A 27,434-nucleotide genomic window follows, 5' to 3' on the forward strand; every position below is an offset into this window, starting at 1 on the left:
TAAACAGCCTCAAATTACAAAGCAAAAATTGGTAGAAGCAGAGGAAGAAACCCCAACTGCGGTGGCAGCTTTCCATTCACCTTGGTTATAACCTCACAGATCGAGTAGGCAAAAAATCAGTAAGAGTTTGGAAGATTTGAACCACACAACTCCTGCTTGCCCCACCAAGCTACACAATATACATATTTTTCAAGCAAGATGAAACATTTATAATATTTAACACATAATTGGCTATAAAGGAGTCTCTAGTTATGAAGAATCAATATCACATGGATTACATTCTCTGAACACAAAGAAATTAAGTTAGAAATCAATTTTCAAGAATCTAACCAAAAGAGATTCACTTTTGTAGAAATTCTAAAATACACTTATAAATAACTCTGTGTCTAAGAAGAAATTATAATGGAAAGTTAGAATTACCTACAATGAATCTTAATCAGATACATTATCAAAATGCATATATGTAACAAAAGCAGTATTTAGTGGAAATTGAACCTTAAATACTTATTTTAGAAAAAGAAGAAAAGATGACTATTAAAGAGTTACATTTAGGAATTTAATGAGTTAATTTAGGAAGGTAGAAAAAAAGAATCCAAGAAAGTAGAAGGAAGGAATAATAAACTTAAAGACAAAATTTAATGAAATGGTTGACTATAGAAGGGAGCACGCAGGGGAACTTTTAGGGTGACAGAACTGGCACTAGGGGAGTGAATATATGACTCAATGGATCTGTCAAAACTGACAGAACTGTAAGAGCCATACAGCAAAAGAGTGACTTGACTTTATATAAGTGTAAAGAGAAAAAAAAAAAGTTCTATATCAACTAGGATGCTGAGGGACCCTAGGATGGAATGCATATTGTGCAAGTGACTCTAACTGTATTATATGACAGAACCTCACTAGAGAGAGGGAGGGAGGAAAGGAAGTGTCATATTGAACCTTGGAAGACAGTTTTGATTGGAAACTCTAAGCTCAGTGACTGAAGGACCTGTACACAAAGTACTCTAGTTGGTGAATTTTGAAACTGCTTTACACATATACTGGGATTGAACAAATAAGTAAATGGATGGGATGGTGGAAGCCAAGTTTCTCACTGCAGAAGAGAAAAGTTATGAATAAGCAAGAAAGGATGGCTAATAAGAACTCTGGTGTACTGGACTGAAGGCAGAGACATCAGTGTGAACTCATGGGTTAGCATACATATAGAACACAGGGTTAAAGTACCGAACTGACCTGCAATAGTAATAGCAAATGGTTCGGATGGATATATATATATATATATATATATTGTTTCATTGGATCGTTTTTAACACAATAGCATCATATACTATATTCTTTAAAAACCTTAGTATGTTAGAAAACTACACCAAGATCCAACTAGAGACTTCAAACTCTCTTCCACATTTTAGATGCTAAAAGCCTTGAAAGGCCCTAAGCTTATGAAAAGCTACACCAGAAAAGCAGCTCTTGCTTCTCTTCATTGTTAACTTGATCTATATTCTAACATGGGGGTCCCCAACCCATGATACTGGTCCACAGCCTGCTAGGAATTGGGTTGCACAGCAGGAGGTGATCAGCGGGCGAGTGAGCGAAGTTTCATTTGTCTTTACAGCCGCCCCCCCATGGCTTATATTCCCTCAGTCCGTGGAAAAAGTTATCTTTCATGAAACCAGTCCCTGGTGCCAAAAAATTTGGGGACTGCTATTGTAAGGCATACTGAAAAATCCCTTTGTCTTATTTCTTCTGCAATGAGTTACGTTCAGTAGGCTATTTAATGCATTGCTTTAGAAAAAAAAAAAAAAGTTGTTTGCTGTGCATGAATGGTGTGGACTGACAAGAAAGAAAATTGATTAGGTGACCTTGGTAATTATGGCCACAAGGTGCAGCTGGTAACTTACTCACCCTGGGTGATGGGGTACCTGGTTCCTGCTTCGGCTGTCCATGTGGCTGCCCTGTTAGACCCTCAGGGCTTTCCAGCAACAGGAGGGGCTGGGATGCAATGTGGGGGAAGAGATCCCAGAACCTCCCTGTGGCTCCTTGTAATGATCATGGACAGTAGATGAAGTGAGGCACCTGTTTAAGGCTTTCCTAGTCTCATCTTCCTGCTTGAGACTTGTGTAGAGTGAGCTACTTGATACCACAATCAAGTCCAGCTTGGCACTGTCTGTCTTTTACAGAGAAATGCCCCCGAGCTTATTAACTAATCTGTGTGTGTGTGCGTGCTCAGTTACCCAGTTGTGTGCGACTCTTTGTGACCCCATGTATTGCAGCCCTCCAGGTCCCCTGTCTGTGGAATTTTCCAGGCAAGAGTTCTAGAGTGGGTTGCCATTTCCTCCTCCAGGGGATCTTCCCAACTCAGGGATCAAACTTGCATCTCCTGCATCGGCAGACAGATTCTTTACCACTGCGCCACCTGGGAAGCCCTTTAACTACCATACCCTATGCAAAATATCACTGCTTGATATTTAAGTGATATACTATCACTTACAAAGTGTTTACATAATCATATTTGACCTATTCAGCCACTGTATTGGGTAGGCAAAATTGATGATATTAGTCACAAGGAACAGATGGGGAAACTGAGGCTCAGACAGGACCAACTGCTTCAAGAAAAATAGCTCAAAAGTGGGGGAACCTGGGCAAGAAGACAGATGTACTGACTGCTAGCTCAGTGCTCTTTCCAACATAGTAAATCTCTCTGTTCCTTGCTCACTTTCTGACTCTGTCTTATTTTAAAAGGCATAATTATAGTTGGTACTGAACTCTAGGTTGGGTAGTATAGGTATTTCTGTTGGAAAGTCTGATTGAGGCAGATTTGGGTTGTAATATAGTTTCTGACAGAATCAATAATAGTTTCTCAGTGTGTATTTAAAAGGCCCTCATCACTAACTGTCCTTTCTGCTTCTACACATGCAGCACCTGGGATAAAATCCGTCAGGTCAGCCACATGGTGTAAATTTCACCTTGCTATGATATTTTATCTGCTTGCTCCCCTGTCCTAGAAGTGAGTCTCTAGATTCATAATGGGTGTGATACTTACACTTAATTTCTCTAAGTCATATATCAAAAGAGCAGAATTAAGACGTGGTAATGAAAATTCTCAATGAGACTATTTGAGGCAATTTTCTATGATTTGACTCAAAATGTGCACCCTTGTCTCTAAAATGAGAGGCAGGAAGTGGAGGCATGATTTCCAAAGTGACAGGTAAGAGGAAATGTCATCATCTCTGAAGACGGAGGTATCATGATATGATGATTTGATACCTGTGAAGGTTGCGTCCTACTCTGTGGTATGATCTGGAATCCACAGAAAGCAGGGATTGCTTTACACATAAACTGCAGTCGCATTGTCATTCCTGGACGTGAAAGCCTGCACAGCTGAGCTGGCCTTATTTGGGTAGACAGCAGCTCAAAGATGGCCCGACGAGATCACACAAGAGGCAGCGTCTCCGCTGCGTCTCTGATATGAAACAGGGACACTGTGCTCTTCCTTTAGTTTCTCCACCCTCAGCCTGACTTACAAAACCAGGTTGTCTAAGCCCGTACACATCGACCTAGAGCTCCACCCGACAGGCACTGTCTCTGAGTCTCTTTTCTCCTCGCTGACAGTCCTGAGTGGCGCGGAGGCTGAGTGTGGTGCCGGGTTCTCCACGACCACGTGAGGCAGCAAGCTGATCCTGCAGGAGTGGGCTGGCTTCTGTCCTTGACTCACTTTTCTCTGTCTTCTTTCCTTTTCTCCCTCTTCCTATGGTCTTAGTACCAGCCAGATCTCGTCTGTTGAACTCTATTCTCTTACTCCTGAAACACTCAGAGTGCTATTCGGAGATGCTGGGTCTGCTGGGAATGCACACGCCTACGGTGCTGAGTGCCTTGTGACAGGATGGACTCCTGGAGACGGTTCAGAGCCAGACAGCACTGCTGTCCTTCGTGTCCATCCTGAACAAAAGACAGTCTTCCTTTCTTTCGAATTTTTGACAGAGGCAGTTCAGGTGCCTCAGAGCAAAGTGACTCTTTGAGGCTGTGTCTTGACAGAAGGAAAAATGATCAAGAGAGAATCTGCCAATGCTGTAGAAAAGGTAGACTTGACATTGACGGTATTTTTAATGGAAGTCTGGATAAGTATCAGACGCCACAGACAGGGATGAAAGAAGTTTATTTTCACAAGAGGAGGTTGCTAAAATTCAGAACGTTCTATCAGTGAAGAAATTAAGAGTGTAATTACATACACACTGAAATATTTCGACTGAGCCTGCAGTGAAAGTCACTTAGTTGTGTCCAACTTTTTGCAACCCCATGGACTGTATAGTCCTGAATTCTCCAGGTCAGAATATGGAGTGGGTAGCCTTTCCCTTCTCCAGGGGATCTTCCCAACCCTAGGATTGAACCAGGGTCTCCTGCATTGCAGGCAGATTCTTTACCAGCTGAGCTACCAGGGAAGCCCTGCATAACTCCTTATTTTTCACATTTTTCTTCCTCTCACAATTCACATGCTTCTGGCTGGCTGCCAAAGGGAAACATATTAGAATAATGTCCAATCAATATTGATATTGTACTTTATAATTACCCAGGATCTTCACCTTAGTATTTCCCTTTTTCTATATGATAATGCCCAGTTTCAGAAAGGTTAGATGATTTGTGCAACATGGCTCAGTTTGCAAGTTTCAGAGCCAAGGTTCCAGTAGAGATCTTCTGTCTCTTTTAATTCTTTCATTGTGACAGCATGACATTTCTGAGTGACATCTGTTAGACTCTAAACATTATAGTAAGTGTTATGCCTTTAAGGTCATCTTGGAACATTTTTACCCTAAACTGAGGTTCAAATTTCCCTAAAACCTATACTCCTTCTTTTTTCTTAAGATATATCTGACCTAACTGCTGAATCAGAAACTGACTATTGACTATTGAAACAGACTATTCTAAAACACCACCCAGGGATACCTGCATAAGTACACATTTTAACCTGGGAAATGGATTCAATGTGTAATGAAAAGTGAAAGTGTTAGTTATTCAGTCTTGTCTGACTCTCTGTGACCCCATAGACTGCAGCCTGCCAGAGTCTTCTGGCCATGGAATTCTCCAGGCAAAAATACTGGAGTGGGTAGTCATGCCCTTCTCTAGGGGATATTCCTGACTCAAGGATTGAACCTGGGTCTTTGGCATTGCAGGCAGATTCTTTACAGTCTGGGCCACCAGGGAAGCCCTTAATGTGTAATAGTAAGTATAATAAATGCGTGAACATATAAACATACCTTACATTGCACTTTACAGTGTACCATCATAAGAAAAACAATAGTTTATAGAATAGAAGTAACTACGGAAACCTACAGATTTAAATCATGATGCCTCCCATGTGCTGGCAGGAGCTCCCAGTTACCTCAGTAACTTTCCATTAACATGTGTCTCAAACACATGCATTTTGGGGGGCACATTAGCTAAATTTTCCACTTAATGTTCTCACTTTAATTTCACCTTTCTGTGTTAATGACTAAAACATGCTGATCCTGTTATGCTTTCCGAGTTTGTCTATTTCACTGCAACCTTCTCATCCTCTTACATTTCAGAATGCTGCCTAAACTTGGAGGCCTAGCTTTTGATACCCATTGGTCAGGAGGAATTAAGATAGAGCCTGGAGAGAGAAGAAACTGTTTTTACTACAACAGCCCCTAACTTTGCCTATCAAAGATTAGTCATCCGGTTATCCCGACTGTCTCATGCTTGCCCTGGCATCTCACCCACTCCTTCAAAGTTTGCTGCGTGCAGAGGATTTAATTTGGGGTAACAGGAAAAATGATTAAACTGTGTAGTTAGTGTTAGTCGCTCATAGTGTCTGACTCCTTGTGACCCCATGAACTATAGCCTGCCAGGCTCCTCTGTCCATGGGATTTCCCAGGAAAGAATACTGGAGTGGGGTAGCCATTCCCTTCTTGAGTGTATATTCACCACCCAGGGATCAAACTGAGGTCTCTACAATACAGGCAGAGCCACCAGGGAAATAAAAGGAAAAGACAAATGGAAGATGGATAGGCCATTACTGGAAAAGACATTAACACAAATAATAAATTCATTCATTCATTCATCAAATGTTTACTGAATACTTAGATTTTGTGCTCGGGTGTTACTTTTTGTCAGGCACTCTGCTAGGAGCTCAGAGAGGTATAGGAGTTGGCTTCATGAGATGATGGATTTAATTTTCAACATGGAGACTTTAAAGCATCAGCAGAATAGTCAAGCTGCTAGCTGTAGACAGAGACCTATAGCTTAGGAGAATAATTTATCTGGAATTATCTGTATAAAGAGAGGTCAGCATTAAAGCTGTGGAAAGTGCAAGAGCACCAAGGCAGAATTTTTCACTGAAGTAGAAAAAAATTCTCAGGACGAGAGAGCAAGTTCAAGAACAGATATAAAAGCAAAACACCATGCCACATTTGGGGTCTAGAGAAACAGAAATTATTAACAAAAGAAGTGACAGAAAAAAAAATAAAGTAAAAAGAGGAGAGCTGAAATGCCTACACTGGGGAAAATGAGCAGCCTTTACCAGAAGCACAGGAACTTATGAATTCCACAGCGCTGACATTCCCATGAGAGTCAAGAGGGTGAAGCTGGAGGAGGAGATCCAGTCCGAGTAAGCTCACCAGCAAAGTGAGGAGCTGGGAGCCAAATGTGGGAAATGGTGAGAGGCGTTTTGTGGGGAAGATGAAGAGAACCATGGAAAGGTAGCTTGACAGGATAATCATACTTAGAAAATGTAAACTATCCCTTAACATTCTTTTCTTTGAGAGGACTCCAAAATTACTGCAGATGGTGACTGCAGCCATGAAATTAAAAGATGCTTGTTCCTTACAAGAAAAGTTACGACCAACCTAGACAGCATATTAAAAAGGAGAGATATTACTTTGCCAACAAAGGTCTGTCTAGTCAAGGCTATGGTTTTTCCAGTGGTCCTGTATGGATGTGAGAGTTGGACTAAGGAAAACTGAGTGCTGAAGAATTGATGCTTTTGAACTGTGGTGTTGGAGAAGACTCTTGAGAGTCCCTTGGACTGCAAGGAGATCCAACCAGTCCATCCTAAAGGAGATGAGTCGTGAACATTCATTGGAAGGACTGATGTTGAAGCTGAAACTCCAGTACTTTGGCCACTTGATGCGAAGAACTGACTCATTGGAAAATACCCTGATGCTGGGAAAGATTGAGGGCAGGAGGAGAAGCGGACAACAGAGGATGAGATGGCTGGATGGCATCACTGCCTCAGTGGACATGAGTTTGAGTAAACTCTGGGAGTTGGTGATGGACAGGGAGGCCTGGCGTGCTGTGATTCACGGGGTCGCAAAGAGTCGGACATGACTGAGCGACTGAACTGACTGAACATTCTCTTCATCACTCCCAAGCCAGGCATGTTCTAAGTGCTTAATGAATCTCTATCACAACTGATGATTTCTGAGAGAGATACTATTCTATGTTTCTTAGAGACAGGTAAGTGGAGACACAACTACATGAAGTAACTTGCCCTCCCTCACATAGTTAGTATTATTGTTCTGTTATGTTGTGAGGCTTAGGCTTGTGGGAAGAAACGAAATAAAACAGAGGGAGATGGGAACTTCCCTGGTGGTCTAGTTGGTTAAGAATCTGCCTTCCAATGTAGGGGATGTGGATTTGATCCCTGGTCAGACTTTATTTTTTTGGGCTCCAAAATCACTGCAGATGGTGATTGCAGCCATGAAATTAAAACATGCTTACTCCTTGGAAGAAAAGTTATGACCAACCTAGAAAACATATTAAAAAGCAGAGACATTACTTTGCCAACAAAGGTCCGTCTAGTCAAGGCTATGGTTTTTCCAGTGGTCATGTATGGATGTGAGAGTTGGACTGTGAAGAAAGCTGAGTGCTGAAAAATTGATGCTTTTGAACTGTGGTGTTGGAGAAGACTCTTGAGAATCCCTTGGACTCCAAGGAGATCCAACCAGTCCATCCTAAAGGAGATCAGTCTTGGGTGTTCATTGGAAGGACTGATGCTGAAGCTGAAACTCCAGTACTTTGGCCACCTCATGCGAAGAGTTGACTCATTGGAAAAGACCCTGATGCTGGAGGGACTGGGGGCAGGAGGAGAAGGGGATGACAGAGGATGGGATGGCTGGATGGCATCACCGACTCGATGGACATGAGCTTGAGTAAACTCTGGGAGTTGGTGATGGACAGGGAGGCCTGGCATGCTGCGATTCATGGGGTCACAGAGAGTCGGACACGACTGAGCGACTGAACTGACTAACTAACTAACTAACTGGAGAACTAAGATCCCACAAGTCTGGGGGCAACCAAGCCCAAGTGTGTCAAAACTAGTGAGCTTGTAACTAAGACCCAACACAGCCAAAATACACACACACACACACACACACACACACACACACACACATATATGTATAAATATATAAAGAAAACAAAGAAAGAACGGTTGAGGCAAGGTACAATGGTAAGAGCTACCTCCTTTATGGGAGGAGCCCCTGCTAGCAAAGTTTCCCTGGAAAGAGACTGCCAGAAGAGAGTAAATAATATAAAACAAAGACTTAAGAGATACATAGTTGTGGGGGCCTGCTTTACATGCTATTTTGTTATTTTGGTAAAACAAGAGGTGACTTCACTGGCTCAGAATGCTACAAGGGGATACCCGTTCTTCAAGTGTGGATCAGGGAAGGGGCTGGGAAGAGACCTACATCAACCCATTATTATCTCGCTTTATCAATGAACACATTCCACCATGGAAAAGCAAGAATCATTAGGTATTCACAAACCTGCCCACAAACCCTACCCAGACATATATATGCATTACAATAGAAATCCAGAGGACACTCAAGCTAGGCAGATCCTAGTACCAGGTGGTACATAAGAACTAAAAGGCACCTTCTAATCTTACAGATACTCTCTCTGGATTTCAAGTGGTTTTAATGGCAAAAAGACACATAAAGTGCAGCCCACCTAAATCAACAGCATACTGATGTACATTTTTCCTTTGTGGGTTTTTTTTTTCCCTCTTGCAAGAAGTGTTTGCTGTTTAAAATCTGTTACTAGGTGATGATAGCAAAGCACATTTTTCTCTCTTCCCAAGTTCAACCCTCCACATTTCACTGTGTATTTGCAAGTAAAAATACCTGTTGCCGTGCACGTGAGAGGCACAGAATGCAAAGCTGTAATGGAGCAGGGTTGGGTCAATGACAGCACCGTTCTCCGAATGTTCCATCAGCTCTGTAAGGTAGCAGAGATGTCTGTGACAGCCCCTCACGCCGTAACGGGCACAGTACTCATCCAACACAAAGACCTGGCCAGGACTAAACCAGCCCTGCAAAAGGAAGAACAACAACAGAAAAAAATTATTATATTTCCTGCACCAGAATTCACTTTTCTGCAGGCCCTATTAGGTATTGTAAGCAGAAAATGCGTTAGTGTTTTTGACAATTTTTTTCTTTTTTCTATTAGCAGTATGTTTCCTGTTGTTTTTAAAATAGCAAATGCCATCAATTTTGGAACTGGTTTGGGCCACTGACAGCTTAACACCTTCCTTTCTTTACTGCCAAGCAAGGCAGGGGCAACCTGCTCTTTTCCGCTGTCACGCACAATTAGTCAAATTTATTCATGGTATCTAAAATGTGCGTTGCAAAGAATAACCTTCCAACAAACTTCAATCTCTATATGAATCAATTAAAAAGAAAATGGCAAAGCAGACCCGATAACTGAAATCACCTAGTTTCCAAAAGCACTGTATAAAGTGAACTGAGAGAATTTCAGTAAGTTTTAGCAGTGGTATTTAAATTATTATTTGGGTATTTAAATAGTTTGGTATTGTTATCACTCTACTGTCTTTCAATGACAAATATAACAAAGTTAATGTCTTACAGCAATAGTTTCTGGTTCTCTTGAAAAGAGATGTTAGAGTCGGTATATGCGCTTGGTTAACAAGACAGGGCCAGGTTAGGGAGAGTCGGTTTACAAAATATTTCAGTGAATTATATGGATTAATTCAAGATAAAAAAAGAGAAAGAAGGGGGGATGCAGAGTTTTCAAAAGGGGCAGTATAATCACGAAAGAGGTGGAAAAGAGTGTGAAATGCAGAAAGATGAGATAAAAATAAAATGCACTAAAATTCAATAAAAAATTTTAAAAGAAGGAAGAGGAGAAAAAAACACTAGAATAATACTGTGGTGATGGTGAAGGCACTGTACTAGACATGCTCTATATATCTTTAATATTTAGAACTATCATGCATACTAGTTATTATGACTCCATGTTACAGATACAGAAGCTAAAGTTGAGAGGTGTTCAGTGAATTGCTCAAGACCACAGTGCAGATCAGCCTCTCAGTCAAGTTAACATCCAAGGTCATCACGAGCTCAAATGCTCTTTCTAATCACACCTGCCCTCGAGGTACAGTGTAATCCACTGTAGAGTTCTTCTCACACTCCATGTGGGGTGTGGACCCCACATGTGGACCCCACTCCATGTCTGTGGGGTCATCCACATGATCAAAATGACTTTCTGACATTTTAAGAACTAACCCCATGGAGTGGAATCCAAGAGGAAAGCGTTCCTGTTGATGATCAATCTATGTGTGCTTGTCCCCAGAAAGAAGGATGAGGGTTTTGTGATGACTTCTTTTACTCCCTAATTATAAAGTTTGGACTGGATTGGGTTTAAGCTATACAACTGCATGCTGAATAACAGGTACTTAATAGTGAGTCTATAAATAAATTAATGAACATCAGTATGATCATGGCAGTAAGTTGTTCCATTTCTTCCTGTCTGTTGAAACATCTCTGATGAGCTTAGAGTATGTTCTGTCTAAAATCTTAAAGAGAGTGTAACTTTATTGCATGCAGCTACCATGTTCAATAGCCAAGAGACTAAGTGGTGATAGAAACATGGAGATTCTGGCCAGAGGAATTTCAGAGGAATTGCTACCAACAAAATAAATCCTTGGGTTTAAAGGCACAAGAGATTTTTAGGCTATAGTGTAATGCACACATTCTAAGGAGTCAAGGATTCCTTCCCTCCTAATTGTAAATATACCTTGCATCCTAAATTTGGCTGGTTTAAACACAACGTAGCAGTTTAGCTACTCAATTTAATGCCTTTTTTTAAATAAAGTAATTCCAATTATTTTTGGAGGGTTAGATAAAACTAAAGCTTTCCTCTGTTACACAAGTCATCATCATATAGTTTATTACAGGGTTTCTCTCCCCTGTCACTTAGGTAGTCTTTGTAGCAATGAGAGAGAGACATGAATGGTATCACCATTTGGTGAGCAGAATTTAAACCTTAAAATGTCTGTCTAGGTGTTAGTAAATCCTATCACAGAGGTTACTGTTTTAGCCTTTAGTAAAGCCTTCTATTTTCATTCCACCTTCTCCAGAGGGACCAAGAAACCACAGTTCAGCGTCTGTTCGAGTCCTTTCTCCCGGCTATTGAGTGGCACAGCAGTGATCTTCAAGTGTATAATTTTCAAATTGGGAAGCAATCGATTGGAATCCTTTATCCCTAACTCCAACTATAGTTATTAAATGAGTCAGGGATAAAAGGCTGCTTCACAACAAGTATTTCTCACTTTAAAAAATCTCTCACTCTAATCTATAGGGGATGAGATAGATTTGTACTAACCAAGCAAGAATAGGAATCGTTCAGTCTATGATCCAAAGTCTGCCTCTGGAGTATTCTAAACAGGAAGGCGTGGTCCAGCTTGCAGGGGTTCGCAGAAATAAACTCATCCATACCGTGTTTCTGAAAACGGTCTGCATCTGTGAATTCAGAAGAGCATGGACCTTTATTTTTCTGGTTTAATAATAATAGCAAATAAGGCTTTTGAACAACACAAAATGAATGTCTCATCATAACAGATAAATACTCTGCACTACATAAAGTAAGAGGCCACAAATTCAGCAAAAACCATAAAATACAATATTTTTTGTAGCCTAAATAAAAATGATAGGGAAAAACCTGCCAATCAGTTGGAAGGAGGGAATTATATTTTCATTCACAGCTACTTCAAATATCTACCACAGAAATAATCTCACCCACCCTAATATTAAGAAAAGTTGATACATTTTAAGTATATATTTACTGAGCTGGAAAACAGCCCAGGTCTATTCATAAAAAAAAAAAAAAGACAACGATGGCTAGAAGCCTGCTTTCCAAATGGCAAACTAGGGCAGAAATGAACACACTTGCTTCAGCTGGATCACTTCCAGCCTTTTTTTGTAGGGAGCTCTTAATGGGACCAACTTTAATGTAGAAATGGCAATGAATGCTTCCAGGCTTCAAGTTTAAGGGACATGAAAAAGGGAACATCATGCTTGTGCAAATATGCAGACAAAGCACAACATCCCAAATGGCACTTCAATCAAAGGCCCAAATTTATTGTTCTTCACAGATTGCATCTTTCAACGCCTGTAGACCCTGCGGGTTTATCAAAAGGCAAGCTTTTATGATTGCCTTCATTAATGGTATGTTTTGTCAAAGTCTTCAATGTGAGTTCTTTACTAACGATAGAGACAGCGAGCCACACACCACCCCAAAGGAGTGCTGGGGTGTTACTACATTAGCTCCGTAAGAGATGTTGCGCATATTGGGCAAGCAACCAGCTATCAAGATAAAAGTGGGCTCTCCTCACAATGGTTGAGCTAAGCCTCCATTGTTCCTTAAAATTCACAGAGAGATCTCATTTCTAGTCATCACAAGCAGCACAGTCCTAAATGTAAGCTAAATGTAGTTTTTAAAAACCTAGATGGTCCAACCCTAAAACTGCAATAGGAAAGGAGACAAAAGTTTATTGATTACACCCAATTATAGGGTCTGGCTCATAATAAAACTCAATATTGATCTGTAGACATGATGCTAACATAATCAGTCACATTTAGATATTTAGCCCAGATCATATTGATCCATGTCAAGTTCAACTTTCAGCCATATTTGTGGATGGAAGAAGTATATAATTCAAGCTGAAGGGTCTTCAGAATCACATGTTAAAAAAAAAAAAAGATACACAAACTAATTTATATCTCACATCAATGAAGGATATCAAAAGGTGAATGCAGCAAGGAAACAATGAATGGCCACTCATCAACGATGTGAGGTATTAGGTTCTGTCCATGAAGGAAGTGGCATATATACTCTTTTGCATTTAATAATTGCTTATCTGAATGATTAAATACATTACATGTGGTAAATTAGAATTAGTTGCATTTAACACTGAACTAAACTGCTTTTCCTAAACTGAGAAATGAGACAATCCAACTTCTGTATTTATTCTTATGTCTGATTGCCTTTTAATATAAAGTTAAATGTATGATAATGTGAAATTATATCAAATGTGGAGGCAGAATATTGATAACTGCAAGGCACACATTATAAAATCAGATTTTGTATTTTAAAGAATTTATCTTAGAATCTTCATCTCTCCATTTATCTGAGTTAAAAAAATAGTTTTTAGCATCACCTTTAGGAAATTATAGTTTTAAAAAACATCTGCTGAATTTTATTCATTATTTCTTTCACCAGAGAAGCTCATAACAAGATGTTAAAAATAACGCCCATTAACAGTTTATCTGTTGAGAACATGATATGCAAGAGATTTCAGAGAAAAAAAATCCATAATTTCCCTTTTACTATAAAGGTTTGTAGAAGGAAATTCTTATTTTAAAGTAATAGGTGTACAGTCTTTAAATAAAATATAAAAAAATTGAAAAAATTGAGTCAGTAGTTCATTTCTGTAATTAAATATTTTCAAAAATGAATTTATGAAGTATCTTTCTCATGAAATATAACTCATATATTATTTAATGTGATAAGCTTTTCCAAATTACACACATAAATGGATAAGTACTTTTCTAGCAAATACTATTTCCAATAAAAATAATATTTACAATAACAATTCAAGCCACAAACAGACTATACATTGACAGTGAAAAAACACAGAGGAAAATCCACTAAAATTTTTATTAAAAAAAGAAAATAAACCCTACAATCCCTCCAGGGCTATAAATTCGATGAAAGGGAAATGTTCTCTTTGGGATTATCCCATTTTCAAACACAGGCTGTAAAGACCCTGAGTACTTACTTCTTTTCTATGTCTAATCAGCACAATTCAAAATATTTTATGCAAACATACTTCACCATGTACTACTTTACTATATTTCCATGAATTTATGAATAAAAATAAATTATAAAGGAGACAGTTTTGATCTCTCTATAGGAAACATTTCATTTTAAAATTCTCTCATGAACCAAGGTAAAAAAGGAAAATAGCTAGTATTAAATATCTAGTTTCTTATTTTTATAAAATGATATTTTCCATATAGTTTTCTCTTGGCATAACATATCTTCAATTAACTATGAGGGTAACACAGAGCTATCAATTGAATTAAATGGAAATCATGCTTTCAATCAATTATGTAACCAAATCCAAGGCTTGAGAGGCTTGCTTTAAAACTGAGTTATACTTGATTATCTTCAATTAATGCTCATCATAACACAAAATTATGGTAACTAGTCTTAAACAGAAAGTTATTCATGGCACTAATCAAATCTTCAATGGTAGTTTGGTTTGTCTCCTGAAATAATATAAGGAAATTATCAAAAGAAACCGATGAGATATGAGATGAAACAATGTACTGTACAACTGTCATAAATTGTGATGATTAACCTATGGACTAAGTACAGATGTTAGACATGGTAAATGAGCATGCTGGTGGAGTTTCTATGGCAACAGTTGGATACATGCTTTAGCGTCCTTAGGTAGTACTATCACCAGGTATGGTAAAAGTGGATGGAATAAAACTCGAATTGAGAAAGATTACTATTTACAACAGATTTAAGAAATGATAGAGGCTTTATTCAAATAGGATCTGAAAATGTAAGTTTTTCACTAATAGCTGTCGGAAGTCAAGAGAAAAGATTAATAAGTAGGCTCACAGTATCAATCTAAACAGTTAACACTGACTTGAAAATAGCTAGCATAGAAAACCATGTGAGGTCTATTAGCAAGCTGGCAGATCCCACTATGCTGGGAGGGCTATTTGCTGGGAGCTGACCACAGTGAACCCAAATCCTAGGAAGGGCACCTAAGTCAGAGTTCAGAATGTGAGAAAGGAAAAAATTAATTGAAATGTTTCTCTTTCCTTTGCAACTAATTTCAAGGATGCTGAATGTTTTTCCTCTTTTCTATCCTTTTTTTTTTTCTTCTGCTGTTCACAGTGTGAGAGAGATTAGGGATTAACAGAGCAAAGGGAAGGTAAAAGAGAGTTGGGGGAAAGGGCAAGAAGAAGAAGAGCAGGCCACTGAAGATCAGGCCATTCATTCACCTTCTAAGACCACTCATGTGCCCAGGGGTCCAGGCCTGGGACCCAGGTACCAAAAGGACTAATAAGAGCGTGTTACTAGCTGAGAGGTTGTCTCTTCTGCAAAATCTTGAGCTAAACGAAGTAGCAAATGAATCTTTGGAAATACAACAACTTGTTTTAGAATTACCCTGTGTTTAGGAGTTTGCCTGTAGCTCCATTTACCACCTCCCACTCCAATTAAACTTTCCTTTTAGCTCCCAACCTTCATTAGCTTGAAGATTCACAGCAAGTTAAAAGTGACACAAAAAACAACCACTTCCCTTTTTACGGCACACATATAGCCTTTAATAGGAAGAGCTAATGTTTTAAAATTTTATGTAGATTATCTGGTTGGTGTGTTCCCGTACGTTTTATGCTGAAGACCTAAGAGAAAAAGTTGGTAGATACTGTTTCTTGAGGAGTCTTTTCACATCTCTATTATTAACTCAAATAGTTTTTTGGCCTGTTTTGGTAAATACATTAAAAATGAATGTACAGATTTATACGTCTTACTTTCTGCAGCAGATAACAAATGATACTTTTACATGACAATTTTAATCAACACATACAGACCTATAATTAAACATTTATTTTAAATAATATATTCATCATATTTTACCAATGAAGGGTGAAATTTAACTTACTAGGGTCAGCGAGGAGAATTAGCTTAAAAAATTAAATAATAGTTTACAATCTGACTAAAAAATTTTTTAAAAATTTGGCTTAACATTGAAAAGAAGTTAAGTACTCAGGTTCATTTTTGACACTGATTTATTATTGAAAGTCAGCTATTACTGTACTGTATTAGGTAACAAATACAATATATTATGTTTGTGCCTAGGTGAAAGGAAAATTTTTTTAAAAGGTGCTTGCATAATCTTTTTTTGGGGGATAACAATGAAGGATAGTTTAACCAAACAATGTCTGTCAGTTTGGCAAAAGGCAGTGCACAGTTTGAAGCACAAAAACTGGATCGCATTCCTTCAGCCTTGCTTTAATTCACTTTTTTCCTTAGAATTTCTATGTATCTTAAAAGTCAGTGAAACAGGGAAGCAGAATACATCCACTTATCAGATAAATCTATAAATACACACCATTATTTATATTTTAAAAAAGATAATAAGGTTGTTCCTAATAAGTTAGATTTTATAATTATTATTTTGTTCTGATTATTCCTAACCATTCAGTACGGTTGGATTTAAAAATGAGCTTTTCTTTTTAAAGTTATAACATAGATACTTCAAAGAAAATTCAGGAAATAGAGGCAATGAATTAACAACCAATCCCTCTAATTAAACTGATCCACTGTAAATATTTTAGGTATAATTCTACCTATATTAAAAAAAATTTATCAGAGTCACAATAATATCACATATATAATTTAGCATTTTCTCACTTAACGTTACAGAGCATTTTTCAAGCTATAGTAACAATTTCATAGCAATTTCCTTTATGCTCACATTGACGAGAGATACTAGGTTGTTTTTACTTCCCTGTTGTGGCAAAACTAAGCATTTCTGTTTCCTAAATGACAAGGTTAATGTAAACATTCCAGTCCTGCCTAGAAAGCAGTATCATGATACTGTAAATAAGATCATGATATTACTTGAAAAAATTTTATCATTATAAAAATTTTAATATGGTAAAGCAAAAAAAAGTCATAAAAATACTTACCCTTACCAGCTATAGGCCAGCAAAGAAATGAAAAACATATTTAAATGGGTTAGAAACATTTATTTCTAGTCATTTTAATTTTATGTCATTTTCTCAGTTTACACTAATGACTCTAGAAGTTGTCTTTCCAAGAGATGATCAAGAAAGAGAGAAAGGAATAATATGGAAGTCAAGGAAGAGAGGAAAATTAAGGCAAAACTACTCTCTGGATCAGTTCAATGGCATCTCTGATAAAGGTCATGGTCAGTATCTCATTTAGGTGAGACAGAAATACATTTTTCTTTCTTCTTTCCTTTCCTTTTTAAAGATAAAACATCAGGGTCTGTGAGTAAATACAAAAAAACCTCTTAACACGACTGGAACAGTTTGGATTTTTAGAACAAATTTAGCTTTTTTAAAGCAAGTTAATCAAGGGGCTAAAAAATTCAGTTCCACTTAGCCTGATCAACACTGCCTTGACAATAAATTGCTACCTAACAGAAAGATTTTGCTGGGAAGACATTATATGGCTCTCTTACTAAACTGATTATCAGTTTTTTTTTTTATTAATTCCATATCAGGAAGTCATGATTTTAATGTTCTTGATTCAGCACTTTCCAACCACTTGTCTTCCCACTTTGACATCCTTTATAACATGGGCTTCCCTGGTAGCTCAGTGGTAAAGAATTCGCCTGCCAATGCAGGAGACGTAGCTTTGATCCCTGGGTTGGGAAGATCCCCTGGAGAAGGAAAGGGCAAACCACTCCCAGATTCTTGTCTGGGAAGTCCCATGAACAGAGGAGCCTGGCGGGCCACAGTCCATGGGGTTGCAAAATAGTTAGACACGACTTCACCAGTGAACAACAACATCCTTTATAACACCAGTACATGTCTTGGGTATTCCTTATACTCAAGATGTGAAGAAAAAAATACTGGAACACAAGCGAATGAGGGAGACATTTTCATAAAAATATTTTCCAAGACAATGCAACTTGGCAGTTCTTAAACGGCAGTAACCTTCCCCACCTTTGTCTCTGTCCCCTGGAACATTTGACATCTAGAGAAAATTTTGGTCGTTAGACCTGGGACAGTGGAGTCAATTATTACAGGGATCTAGTGGGTAGGAGATAGGGAGGATACTAACCCCATAATACACAGGACAGCCTTCCCCCTGACCCCTGAAACAAAGAATTATCTAGCCCAAAATGACAGTCTTGCTGAGAAATACTGCTCTAACAAAGAAAACAATCACTCTGCTTCTGGTTAGTGTAATTAAAACAGTGTAATTAAAAGCAGATTAACCCTCCTACCTGAAACAACTAAAAAAAATCATTAAAAAATACTTTTAAGAAAGTTCTCAAAATTTTGGACATCCGGCAACACAGCAGAGTGATTCCTGAGAGGCGGGGAAACCAATGAGATGAGCCTTTTAGCTGCCTCAGGTTAATGCCGGGAGAAACTTTCAAAGTGGTGGCTCTGGGAAGAAGAACTCGGGGAGGGCTAAGGGTCTCTCTGGGCTGAGAAGATGGGAGTTGACAGTTCAGGAGGTTCAAGGCTGCTGAAATCTGCAGGAAAGATTATTGTTTCCTCCCGCTACCCCACCCCGTATTCAAATGAATACTGACCACCTCACTCGATGGAGGCAACAATATGAGGATGGGGAAGAACCACCGCAAAGGATTAGAGGGAACAGTGCCCACACACACGCAGAGACTAGAACAGTGCTCGTTTCCAACAGCCAGAAGGTGAAACTTCAATTTTCACTGCTCATCAGCTGGCGTCCAGGTGGTGGTGGTTTAGTTGCTAAGTCGTGTCCGACACTTGTGACCCCGTGGACTGCAGCCCGCCAGGCTCCTCTGTTCATAGGATTTCCCAGGCAAGAATACTGGCGTGGCTTGCCATTTCCTTCTCCAGGGGATCTTCCCAACTCAGGGATCAAACCTGGGTCCCCTGCATTGCAGGCAGATTTCTTTACCCACTGAGCCACCAGGGGAACCCAGACTAGATGTTACGTGGCTCCACCTAAAAGTTAAACCTGAAAGGATTACATTTCTTTTGAGTACTTTAACTATGTCTTAGAATAAAACTCAAGAATACTTATGTGAAGAAAACGACACCAAAGCACATCATAATTAAATTGCTCAAAGCCAGTGTTTAAGTGAAAAGTTTTAAAGCAGCTTGGGGGCGGGGGTGAAAAACAAACCACAACACACATTATGTACAGAAGAAGAAACAAAAATAATAGAAAAATTTTTCATCAGGGAAGAGAAAAAGCAAGTTAGCAGAGAGCAGAGCAAAGTCTTTAAAGAACTGAAAGAAAAGCATTTTTCAAAATGAAGGTAAAATGAAGACATACACAAAAAAGCTAAAAGCTGTGCACATACTACAAGAAAAGTCAAAGGACATCCTTCAGGAGGTGAAATATCTCTATAAGTGAATAAAGAGTGCTAGGAATGGTAACTACATGTTTGAGGATATAATATTTTCTCTTATTATTTACATTTCTTTAAAAGGTAATTGACTGTTCCATGCATAATAATAATATCAATGTATTGTGGGATTCATAATATCTGTAGAAGTAAGATGCATGACCAGAATTGTACAGAAGCCAGGAAGGGAGATACAGAAGTCTACAATTGTGAGGTGCATGTACTATGTATGAAGTACCATAATCACTTGAAGATGGATCAGGTAAATTTAAAGGTGTATACTAAGAAGCCTAAAGCATGCAGGAGATGGGTTGAACCTATATCCCATCTTTATTTGGCCTAAAGTGCCTTTAAGATGTCTAAATGTAATACTAGTGGGTGTCTAAACAGAACAGGAAGTAGTTATTTGATGCATGAAAAGTAAGAGAAGTCAGAATGTTGCTCTCCTGGAGATGAAGCTTGAGAATGAAGGGTGTTGAATGAAAAGTCACGATTTGAGCTTACAGTTAAAGACAAACTGATTTATTACATTATAGGAGAAAACAGAGAAGTTTTGGAAAGGAGTATAGCAAGTTAAAACATTTTGGTTTAATGATTACTAAAGCTATGTTTGAAAATGTTTCTACCATTATTACTTAACTTGCAATTAATTACTTCCAAATTAAAATGAATAATTTAGTTCTTAATGATTTAAATTAGCATACAGAAAGTGACATGAATATAAAGGTATTTAGAAAAAGAAAGCTGCCTTGATGACTTTTGTTTTCCCGACTTACAACAGAAAACAGGCCTAGTATTCTCTTGGTTTGTTAAGAACAACTCCAAAAAGCAACAGTTCATTGTTTTGGTGTTCTGGAATCTTATCAATGCCAATTTGATTTTGCAATATGCTTCTCATTTCAATAGAACATATAAGTTAGAATTATATTAAGTTTAGATAAACTTACTCTTATGCTTTTGAGACTCCCAGAGACACCCCAAGGCCTGGCAAATTTATGACTGAAAACCACACGCACCATTTACTCCAGGTTTATGTGAAAAACTAGATAACTTATTCTATGACTATGAAAATGAACTATTTTTATTCAATTAGGAATCAGGTAATGATGTAAACTACAATACTGAGCAAATTTGACTCAGACAATTTTATATCTTATTAAGGTTATTAATTGATAATCAAATTATTTTTCAACAAAACTTACAAAGTTGAGCATCTGCATGGAGACTTCCTCCTTTAGGATTCAGCTTCTGGGCTTGAATTGCAGGAATAGGTTTATAAGACTGTCCAGTGGCCCTGTACATGGCTTGAACCCACAGTATTCTATCCTGTTCATCATCACTGGCAAATATTACAGTGTCTCCTTCTTTAACAGCATTGAAGAACATATGCCCACCCTGAAGGCCTGTGGAGGGAAAAAAGCATTGCTAAAAATTCACACAGTTGACAGATTGTAGCCTCATTCATTAAGTGGTCTCATGGAAAAGAACTGATCTGCTATTTGCAGCTCAGTGCCTTTGAATCATATCCACAATTGAAGAATTGAAGGGAAAGGATATGAGAAAGAGTTATACTTCCATATCACTTTGGAAATTAAAAATAGCCTAGGAAAAAGTTTATAACACAGCAGAGTTCTGCAACACACACAAGAACGCATAGCAAAGTCTGGTATTTCATGCCAGAGAAAACACTCCTGTTTTCTGTTAGCACATTTCTCATTCTATATGTAGGAGACAGATATGACCAGTTTAGCAGAAAACAATACAGGTAAGACTAAAATGATATTTACATTGTACAGTATTTTACTTTTGCAAAACTCTTTCACAAGGAAGATATTTTGGATTTTAAGTGATTTATTAGTGGATATAATCACTGACTCTTTTTTCATCTCTCTATATTAATTTCTTATTCTATTTATTAGCAGATACATATATTTCTTTTTTGTTGTTTAGTGGTGAAGTCATGTTCGACTCTTTTGCAGTCCCATGACTGTAGCCCGCTCCTCTGTCCACGGGATTTCCCAGGCAAATATACTGGAGTGAGTTTCCATTTCCTTCTCCAGGTGATCTTCTTGACCCAGAGATCAAACCTGTGTCTCCTGCATTGGCAGGTGGATTCTTTAGCACTAAGACACCAGGGAAATCCATATATTTCTTCACCTCACTGATTAATTTTATTAATCTCCACATAATCATACATTTACTCACTCACTCACTAATCTCAGACACTGAGTATCCAGTACTATACCCAGAATTAATACATTAGGAGGGAGGGAGAGAAATATAAGTATCCATTGTTAGGGAGAAAATTAGTAGAATATAATATATGGTAGTAATTCATTAGTCATTTCTTTCCCTATTTCTGTCTCTTGTACCTTTTTGCTTTTCAGTACAGAAGTTTCTGAAAGCACTGCTGATACTTCTCATATAATTTCCGTATTATAGTATCTTTCAGATATTTCATCCTTTCACTAAGTTAACAGACACGGTGAGTTATGGCTAGAACTAAGTAACCTCATAAAGATACAATTTAAATCCCATCAAGTCTTATCTAGGTGTATGAATGAAATATGTTCCATTTACTGAACGGAGTTTGAATGGAAAATAGACACAGGATATTTATGAGAATTTCATGAATACAGGAGAGGCATGGCAGTGATTCAACTAGGAATTACCTGGGTGGGGATCTGTGTAATCCACAGTATATCCTTCAAGCTGCATTAATTCTTGTGGCTCAGACTTTTTTTCTCTATAACTGCACATAGCAAAGGTGTATTGGCTAACCTGCATGAGAAAAAAGTTTACATATTGGTTGCATTAAATTTATCTTTTAGTTTTTTATCAGAAGACTGTTTGCCCAAGTTTAAAATCATAACATATAATCTGCATATAAGTTATTAAATGTTAGCATTTTTTAAAACCTTGCTCAGAAATTAAAGCACTTTTTGTTTATCTATTTACAATTAGGTCTTTTATGCCTATGATCCAGCATTTCCCAAATTGATGACCTTCTGGCCAAAATTCTATGAACTATTAACAGAAGAGCCATTAAAAACTAGTCACATTAAATATAAATTTGGGACCATAAAACTTTTAGAGGAAAACACAGGCAGAACACCCTTTGATATAAACCATAGCAATATATTTTCCAGATCTATCTCCTAAAGCAAAAGAAATGAAAGCCAAAATAAGCAAATGGGACCTAATTAAACTTACAAGGTTTCGCACAGCAAAGGAAACTATCTATCAATATGAAATGAAGACAACCTACTGAATAGAAGAAGATATTTGCAAATGACCAAAAGCGATTTATATCCAACATATATAAATAGCTCATACAACTGAATATCAAAAAACCAAGTCACCCTATTAAAAACATGGGCAGAAGACTTGAATAGACGTCTTTTCCAGAGAAGACATACAGATGGCCAATGGGCACATGAAAAGATGCTCAATACCTCTAGTTAATAGGGAACTGCAAATCAAAACCACAATGAGGTACCACTTCACACCTGTCAGAATGGCTAGTATCAAAAAGATCACAAACAACAAATGTTAGAGAGGATGTGAAGAAGAGGAACTCTTCTACACAGTTGCTGGGAATGTAAACTGGTGTAATCACCATGGAAAACAGCATGGAAGGTTCACAAAAAACTAAAGATAGAACTACCACATGACCCGAAATTCCACTCTTGGGTATATATCTGAAAAACAAAACAAAACAAAACCCACTAATTCAAAAGGATACATGCACCCTGATGTTCCTAGCAGCACAATTCTTTATTATTTCTAAGATGTATTACAACATGAAGAGAAAAGATTTAAGAAAATGTAGAGTGCCCTTTTTTGGGTAAACACTATTCATATGAACAGAACAGTAGTTATTACAGCAGGGTACAATTACAGGTCACTTAAAGTTTTTTTTTTTCCCAGTGTTTGTAGTTTTTCTCAGAAAATATGAATTACTTTGTAAGGAGACTTTTTCTAATTTGGAAAAACACTCAAAGCTAGGTTTGGGAACAGTGAATCTAATAACTTGAGACACTTAGGGTTTTTGCTACTCTTAGATTTTCTTTTTCTTTCCATATCTTATAGATCACTGAATCTACTTTCTCACCAAAAGGTCATCAAAATGCTAAGAAAATTCAGGAAAAATAAAATGAAACAACAAATAATAAAGCAAAAAATAATTTGGGAAACTATTTAGGGAGTGATTATTCACATTTTAAAAGAAATTCTTAACCTTCTCAAAAACATCTGGTTCGTATAAGTAATGGTATTTTTCTATATTTCATGCATTTCTACTTAGAGAAAAGAGACCAATATAATAACATGTACTGCAAACTGAAAGCTGATTGGAAAAAAAAAATAGTAAGCAGCTTCAAAACTGTAATGGAACATGATAAAATATATAATTTCATTCCAAATTCCAAATATTATTTACATGTATATCAGATACATATTATGTAATAACACATAGAATTGTTGTATTTTTCAACATCACAGATTTACTTTTTGAGAGTACTGTCATATTCTATAAGGTATTTATTTAACCAGTAAAAATTGACCAAGGGAACAAAATATTGTTACATTTGCTAGAATTATAGGTTTCAATTATGTGGTGAGGATTTCCAATAATACATTCCAATAATTCCAATAATACATTGGAAACTAGAGACTATGATTTCTCACTAAATCAAGTAGCTACTCCCAGAGCTAAGCTTCACTGGAAAGGAAATGTAAGACTATTCTTTGAAACATACTGCTATTGAGAGATGAGGGTTATGCATGAGCCCTTGAGATTGCAATTTTAACTACGAAGTCCACAGATGTGGAAACTGATTTTCCTAAGGCCACCCAGAAAGAGAACGCGATCTGGAGTAGAGAACACAAGTCTCTACAATCTAGTAGGTAGTCCTTCCACTATATCACATTAAAATTCACATTCTGGAACTTAAGAACAACTGTATTCCCAAATAACAAGCTGTGCTGTGTGCGCTTAGTCGCTCAGTCATGTCTGACTCTTTGTGACCCCATGGACTGTAGCCCACCAGGCTCCTCTGTCCATGGGATTCTCCAGACAAGAATACTGGAGTGGGCTGCCATGCCCTCCTCCAGGGGGTCTTCCCAACCCAGGGACTGAACCCAGGTCTCCAGCATTGCAGGTAGATTCTCTACCATGAGCCACCAGGGAAGTCCAAATAACAAGCTAATCGCCTCAAATTCTGGCAAAGCTACTACTTAAGATAGGTGTAAGACATTTACTTAGATATCTCTAAGAATCTGCAACCAAAGACTACTAATGGTATGGGAGAGAGAGGAAAGCGCGTTGAGCAGCAGACAAGTTGAGGCATTGCCTGTTTATTATTTATCTTCTCTCAGGTACATATTTGATAAATCACCCTCATTTGTTTTTTTTTTTTCATTTATTTTTATTAGTTGGAGGCTAATTACTTTACAATATTGTAGTGGTTTTTGTCATACATTGACATGAATCAGCCATGGATTTACATGTATTCCCCATCCCGATCCCCCCTCCTGCCTCCCTCTCCACCCGATTCCTCTGGGTCTTCCCAGTGCACCAGCCCTGAGCACTTATCTCATGCATCCAGCCTGGGCTGGTGATCTGTTTCACCCTAGGTAATATACATGTTTCGATGCTGTTCTCTTGAGACATCCCACCCTTTGCCTTCTCCCACAGAGTCCAAAAGTCTGTTCTGTACATCTGTGTCTCTTTTTTCTGTTTTGCATATAGGGTTATCATTACCATCTTTCTAAACTCCATATATATGTGTTAGTATACTGTAATGGTCATTATCTTTCTGGCTTACTTCACTCTGTATAATGGGCTCCAGTTTCATCCATCTCATTAGAACTGATTCAAATGAATTCTTTTTAATGGCTGAGTAATATTCCATGGTGTGTATGTACCACAGCTTCCTTATCCATTCGTCTGCTGATGGGCATCTAGGTTGCTTCCCCTCGTTTTATAGTAATGCTTATATCTGTAATTGATATAAAAGTATAATCCTTTCATATATTTAATCCTCCTTTTGAATTTAACTTGGTCTGAATTTAACACTGTCATCCTACTTTCTGTGTTTTAGCCTTTTGTCTGTGGTATGTCTCACATGTGGATTTTGGTTTTTATTCCATTCCAAGAATCTGTCACTAGGTCCATTTAACTCATTTAAACTAAAAATTCATATATGTATATGAATTTTACATACGTATTTCTGTCTTCTGCTATATGATTACTAAAAATTCCTTGGCATCCTATTTTTAATCTATACTAGTTACTTCACAAGTTTTCAAAGACATCACTGACCCCATATTTTCTTTACCTACTGTAAGACAAATCATTTTTTTTTTACTGTATATAACTTACATACAGTATATAACTTCCTTATATAACTTTCACAAAATCTGGAGTTTACATTTCACATATTGTTATAATTACTTAATTACTTCATAAGCCTGTAACCTATTATAGGAATCATTTTTCAAGTTTTTCTTTGAGTCAAAATATTTTGTAACAGTAATTTAGATGTAGCTACCTTTGTTTCTTAACATTATGCTCTTTAATTCGTCTATATTTTAAGTTTGATATTTCTGAGATATTACACTCATTTACTCGCTTCCTGGTCAGGAAGATTCCCTGGAAAAGGGATTGGCTACCCACTCCAGTATTCTTGGGCTTCCCTGGTAGCTTAGACAGTTGAGAATGTGGGAGACCTGGGTTCGATCCCTGGGTTGGGTAGACCCCCTGGATGAGGGCATGGCAACCCACTCCAGTATTTTTGCCTGGAGAACCCCACGGACAGAGGAGCCTGGATGGGCTACAGTCCACGGGGTTGCAAAGAGTCGGACACGACTGAGTGACGAAGCACACAGCAGTGCACACTCAGTCACATTTCCAAGATCAGAAATTCCCTTTAGATATTTTTAGGAAAGTGAATTGTGTATTTTCTGAATCTTCACCCATATTATAATACTGGGTTTGGCCAAAAGGTTGGTTTAGCTTTTTCTGGTAAGATGTTGTTACAGAAAAACCTGAATGGTTTGGCCAATCTGATATTTTCTTCCAGTGCTTGTATTCATGAACAACTTCTTGGAGGTATATTGAATTCTCAAGTTGTACAATTTCCCATCAATTCTCTGTAGCTGTAACTCTACTGACTTCTACACTTCAGTGTTATGGAGATATCTGAAGCAACATACACAACCTGAATTGAAAAAGTATTTTGAAAGAAATGTTTAGATGAAAATCTGTTTTCACTAAACTTCCTGAAATGTGGGAAGTCTGTGTATCTGCAGACTAATATCTTTCAAATTCCACAAAATGCTTCTTTTGTTGTATTTTTTACTTTTATTCTTATTTCTGCTCTGTTCATCTGTTTTGTCCTCTTCTCTTCACACTTAGAAAAGCAGATTTTTGTTTTACTGGATACTTTCTTTCTTTCCTTAGTATCTGCCATTGTGAGCTGCTTTCAGTTCACACTTGACTCAAAGAAAAACATGAAAAATGACTCCTAAAATGTTGCAGGTGTATGAAATAATTAAGTAATTATAACAACATGTAAAACCTAAACTTCTGATTTTGTGAAAGTTATATACGGAAGTTATATACTGTATGCAAGCTATATTCAGTAAAAAAAAAAAAAAAAAAAAAAAGATTTGTGTTTCAGTAACTTTTCTTCTTCTATAGAACTGACTGAAGCAGTGGTCATTCTGGATGTGTGTGCATGCTCAGTCGCTCAGCTATATCTGACTCATGCCAGGCTTCTCTGTCCATGGGATTTCTTTCCTAGGCCAGAATACTGGAGTAGGTTGCCATTTCCTTCTGCAGGGCATCTTCCTGACCCAGGGATCAAACCCGAATCTCTTACGTCTCCTGCATTGGCAGGCGGGTTCTTTATCTCTGAGCCACCTGGGAAGCTCCTCATTCTGTACATCACCACCTAAAATGTGGGCATCGATTAGCTGCTGGTTTTTAGTT

The 27,434-nt window shown here is 37.8% G+C and overlaps 1 protein-coding gene across 23 annotated transcripts in view; it reads right to left on the reverse strand.

The window, feature by feature from the left end:
* CADPS2 (calcium dependent secretion activator 2) overlaps positions 1-27,434 on the reverse strand; it is a 590,044-nt gene that overhangs the window by 160,521 nt on the left and 402,089 nt on the right. For 16 of the 23 annotated variants that reach the window (XM_043463599.1, XM_043463594.1, XM_043463585.1 and 13 more), the window contains exons 10-14: positions 22,111-22,219; positions 20,641-20,841; positions 17,031-17,039; positions 11,641-11,777; positions 9,141-9,328 (exon numbers count right to left, since the gene is read on the reverse strand). In XM_043463599.1, coding sequence (XP_043319534.1) covers positions 9,141-9,328; positions 11,641-11,777; positions 17,031-17,039; positions 20,641-20,841; positions 22,111-22,219 — 644 coding nt within the window. The remainder of the gene's footprint in view (positions 1-9,140; positions 9,329-11,640; positions 11,778-17,030; positions 17,040-20,640; positions 20,842-22,110; positions 22,220-27,434) is intronic. The other 7 variants (XM_043463600.1, XM_043463598.1, XM_043463588.1 and 4 more) reach the window with 1 other exon arrangement.

Source organism: Cervus canadensis, chromosome 3 (assembly GCF_019320065.1).
Source record: "Cervus canadensis isolate Bull #8, Minnesota chromosome 3, ASM1932006v1, whole genome shotgun sequence".
NCBI classification, from domain to species: Eukaryota; Metazoa; Chordata; class Mammalia; order Artiodactyla; family Cervidae; genus Cervus; species Cervus canadensis.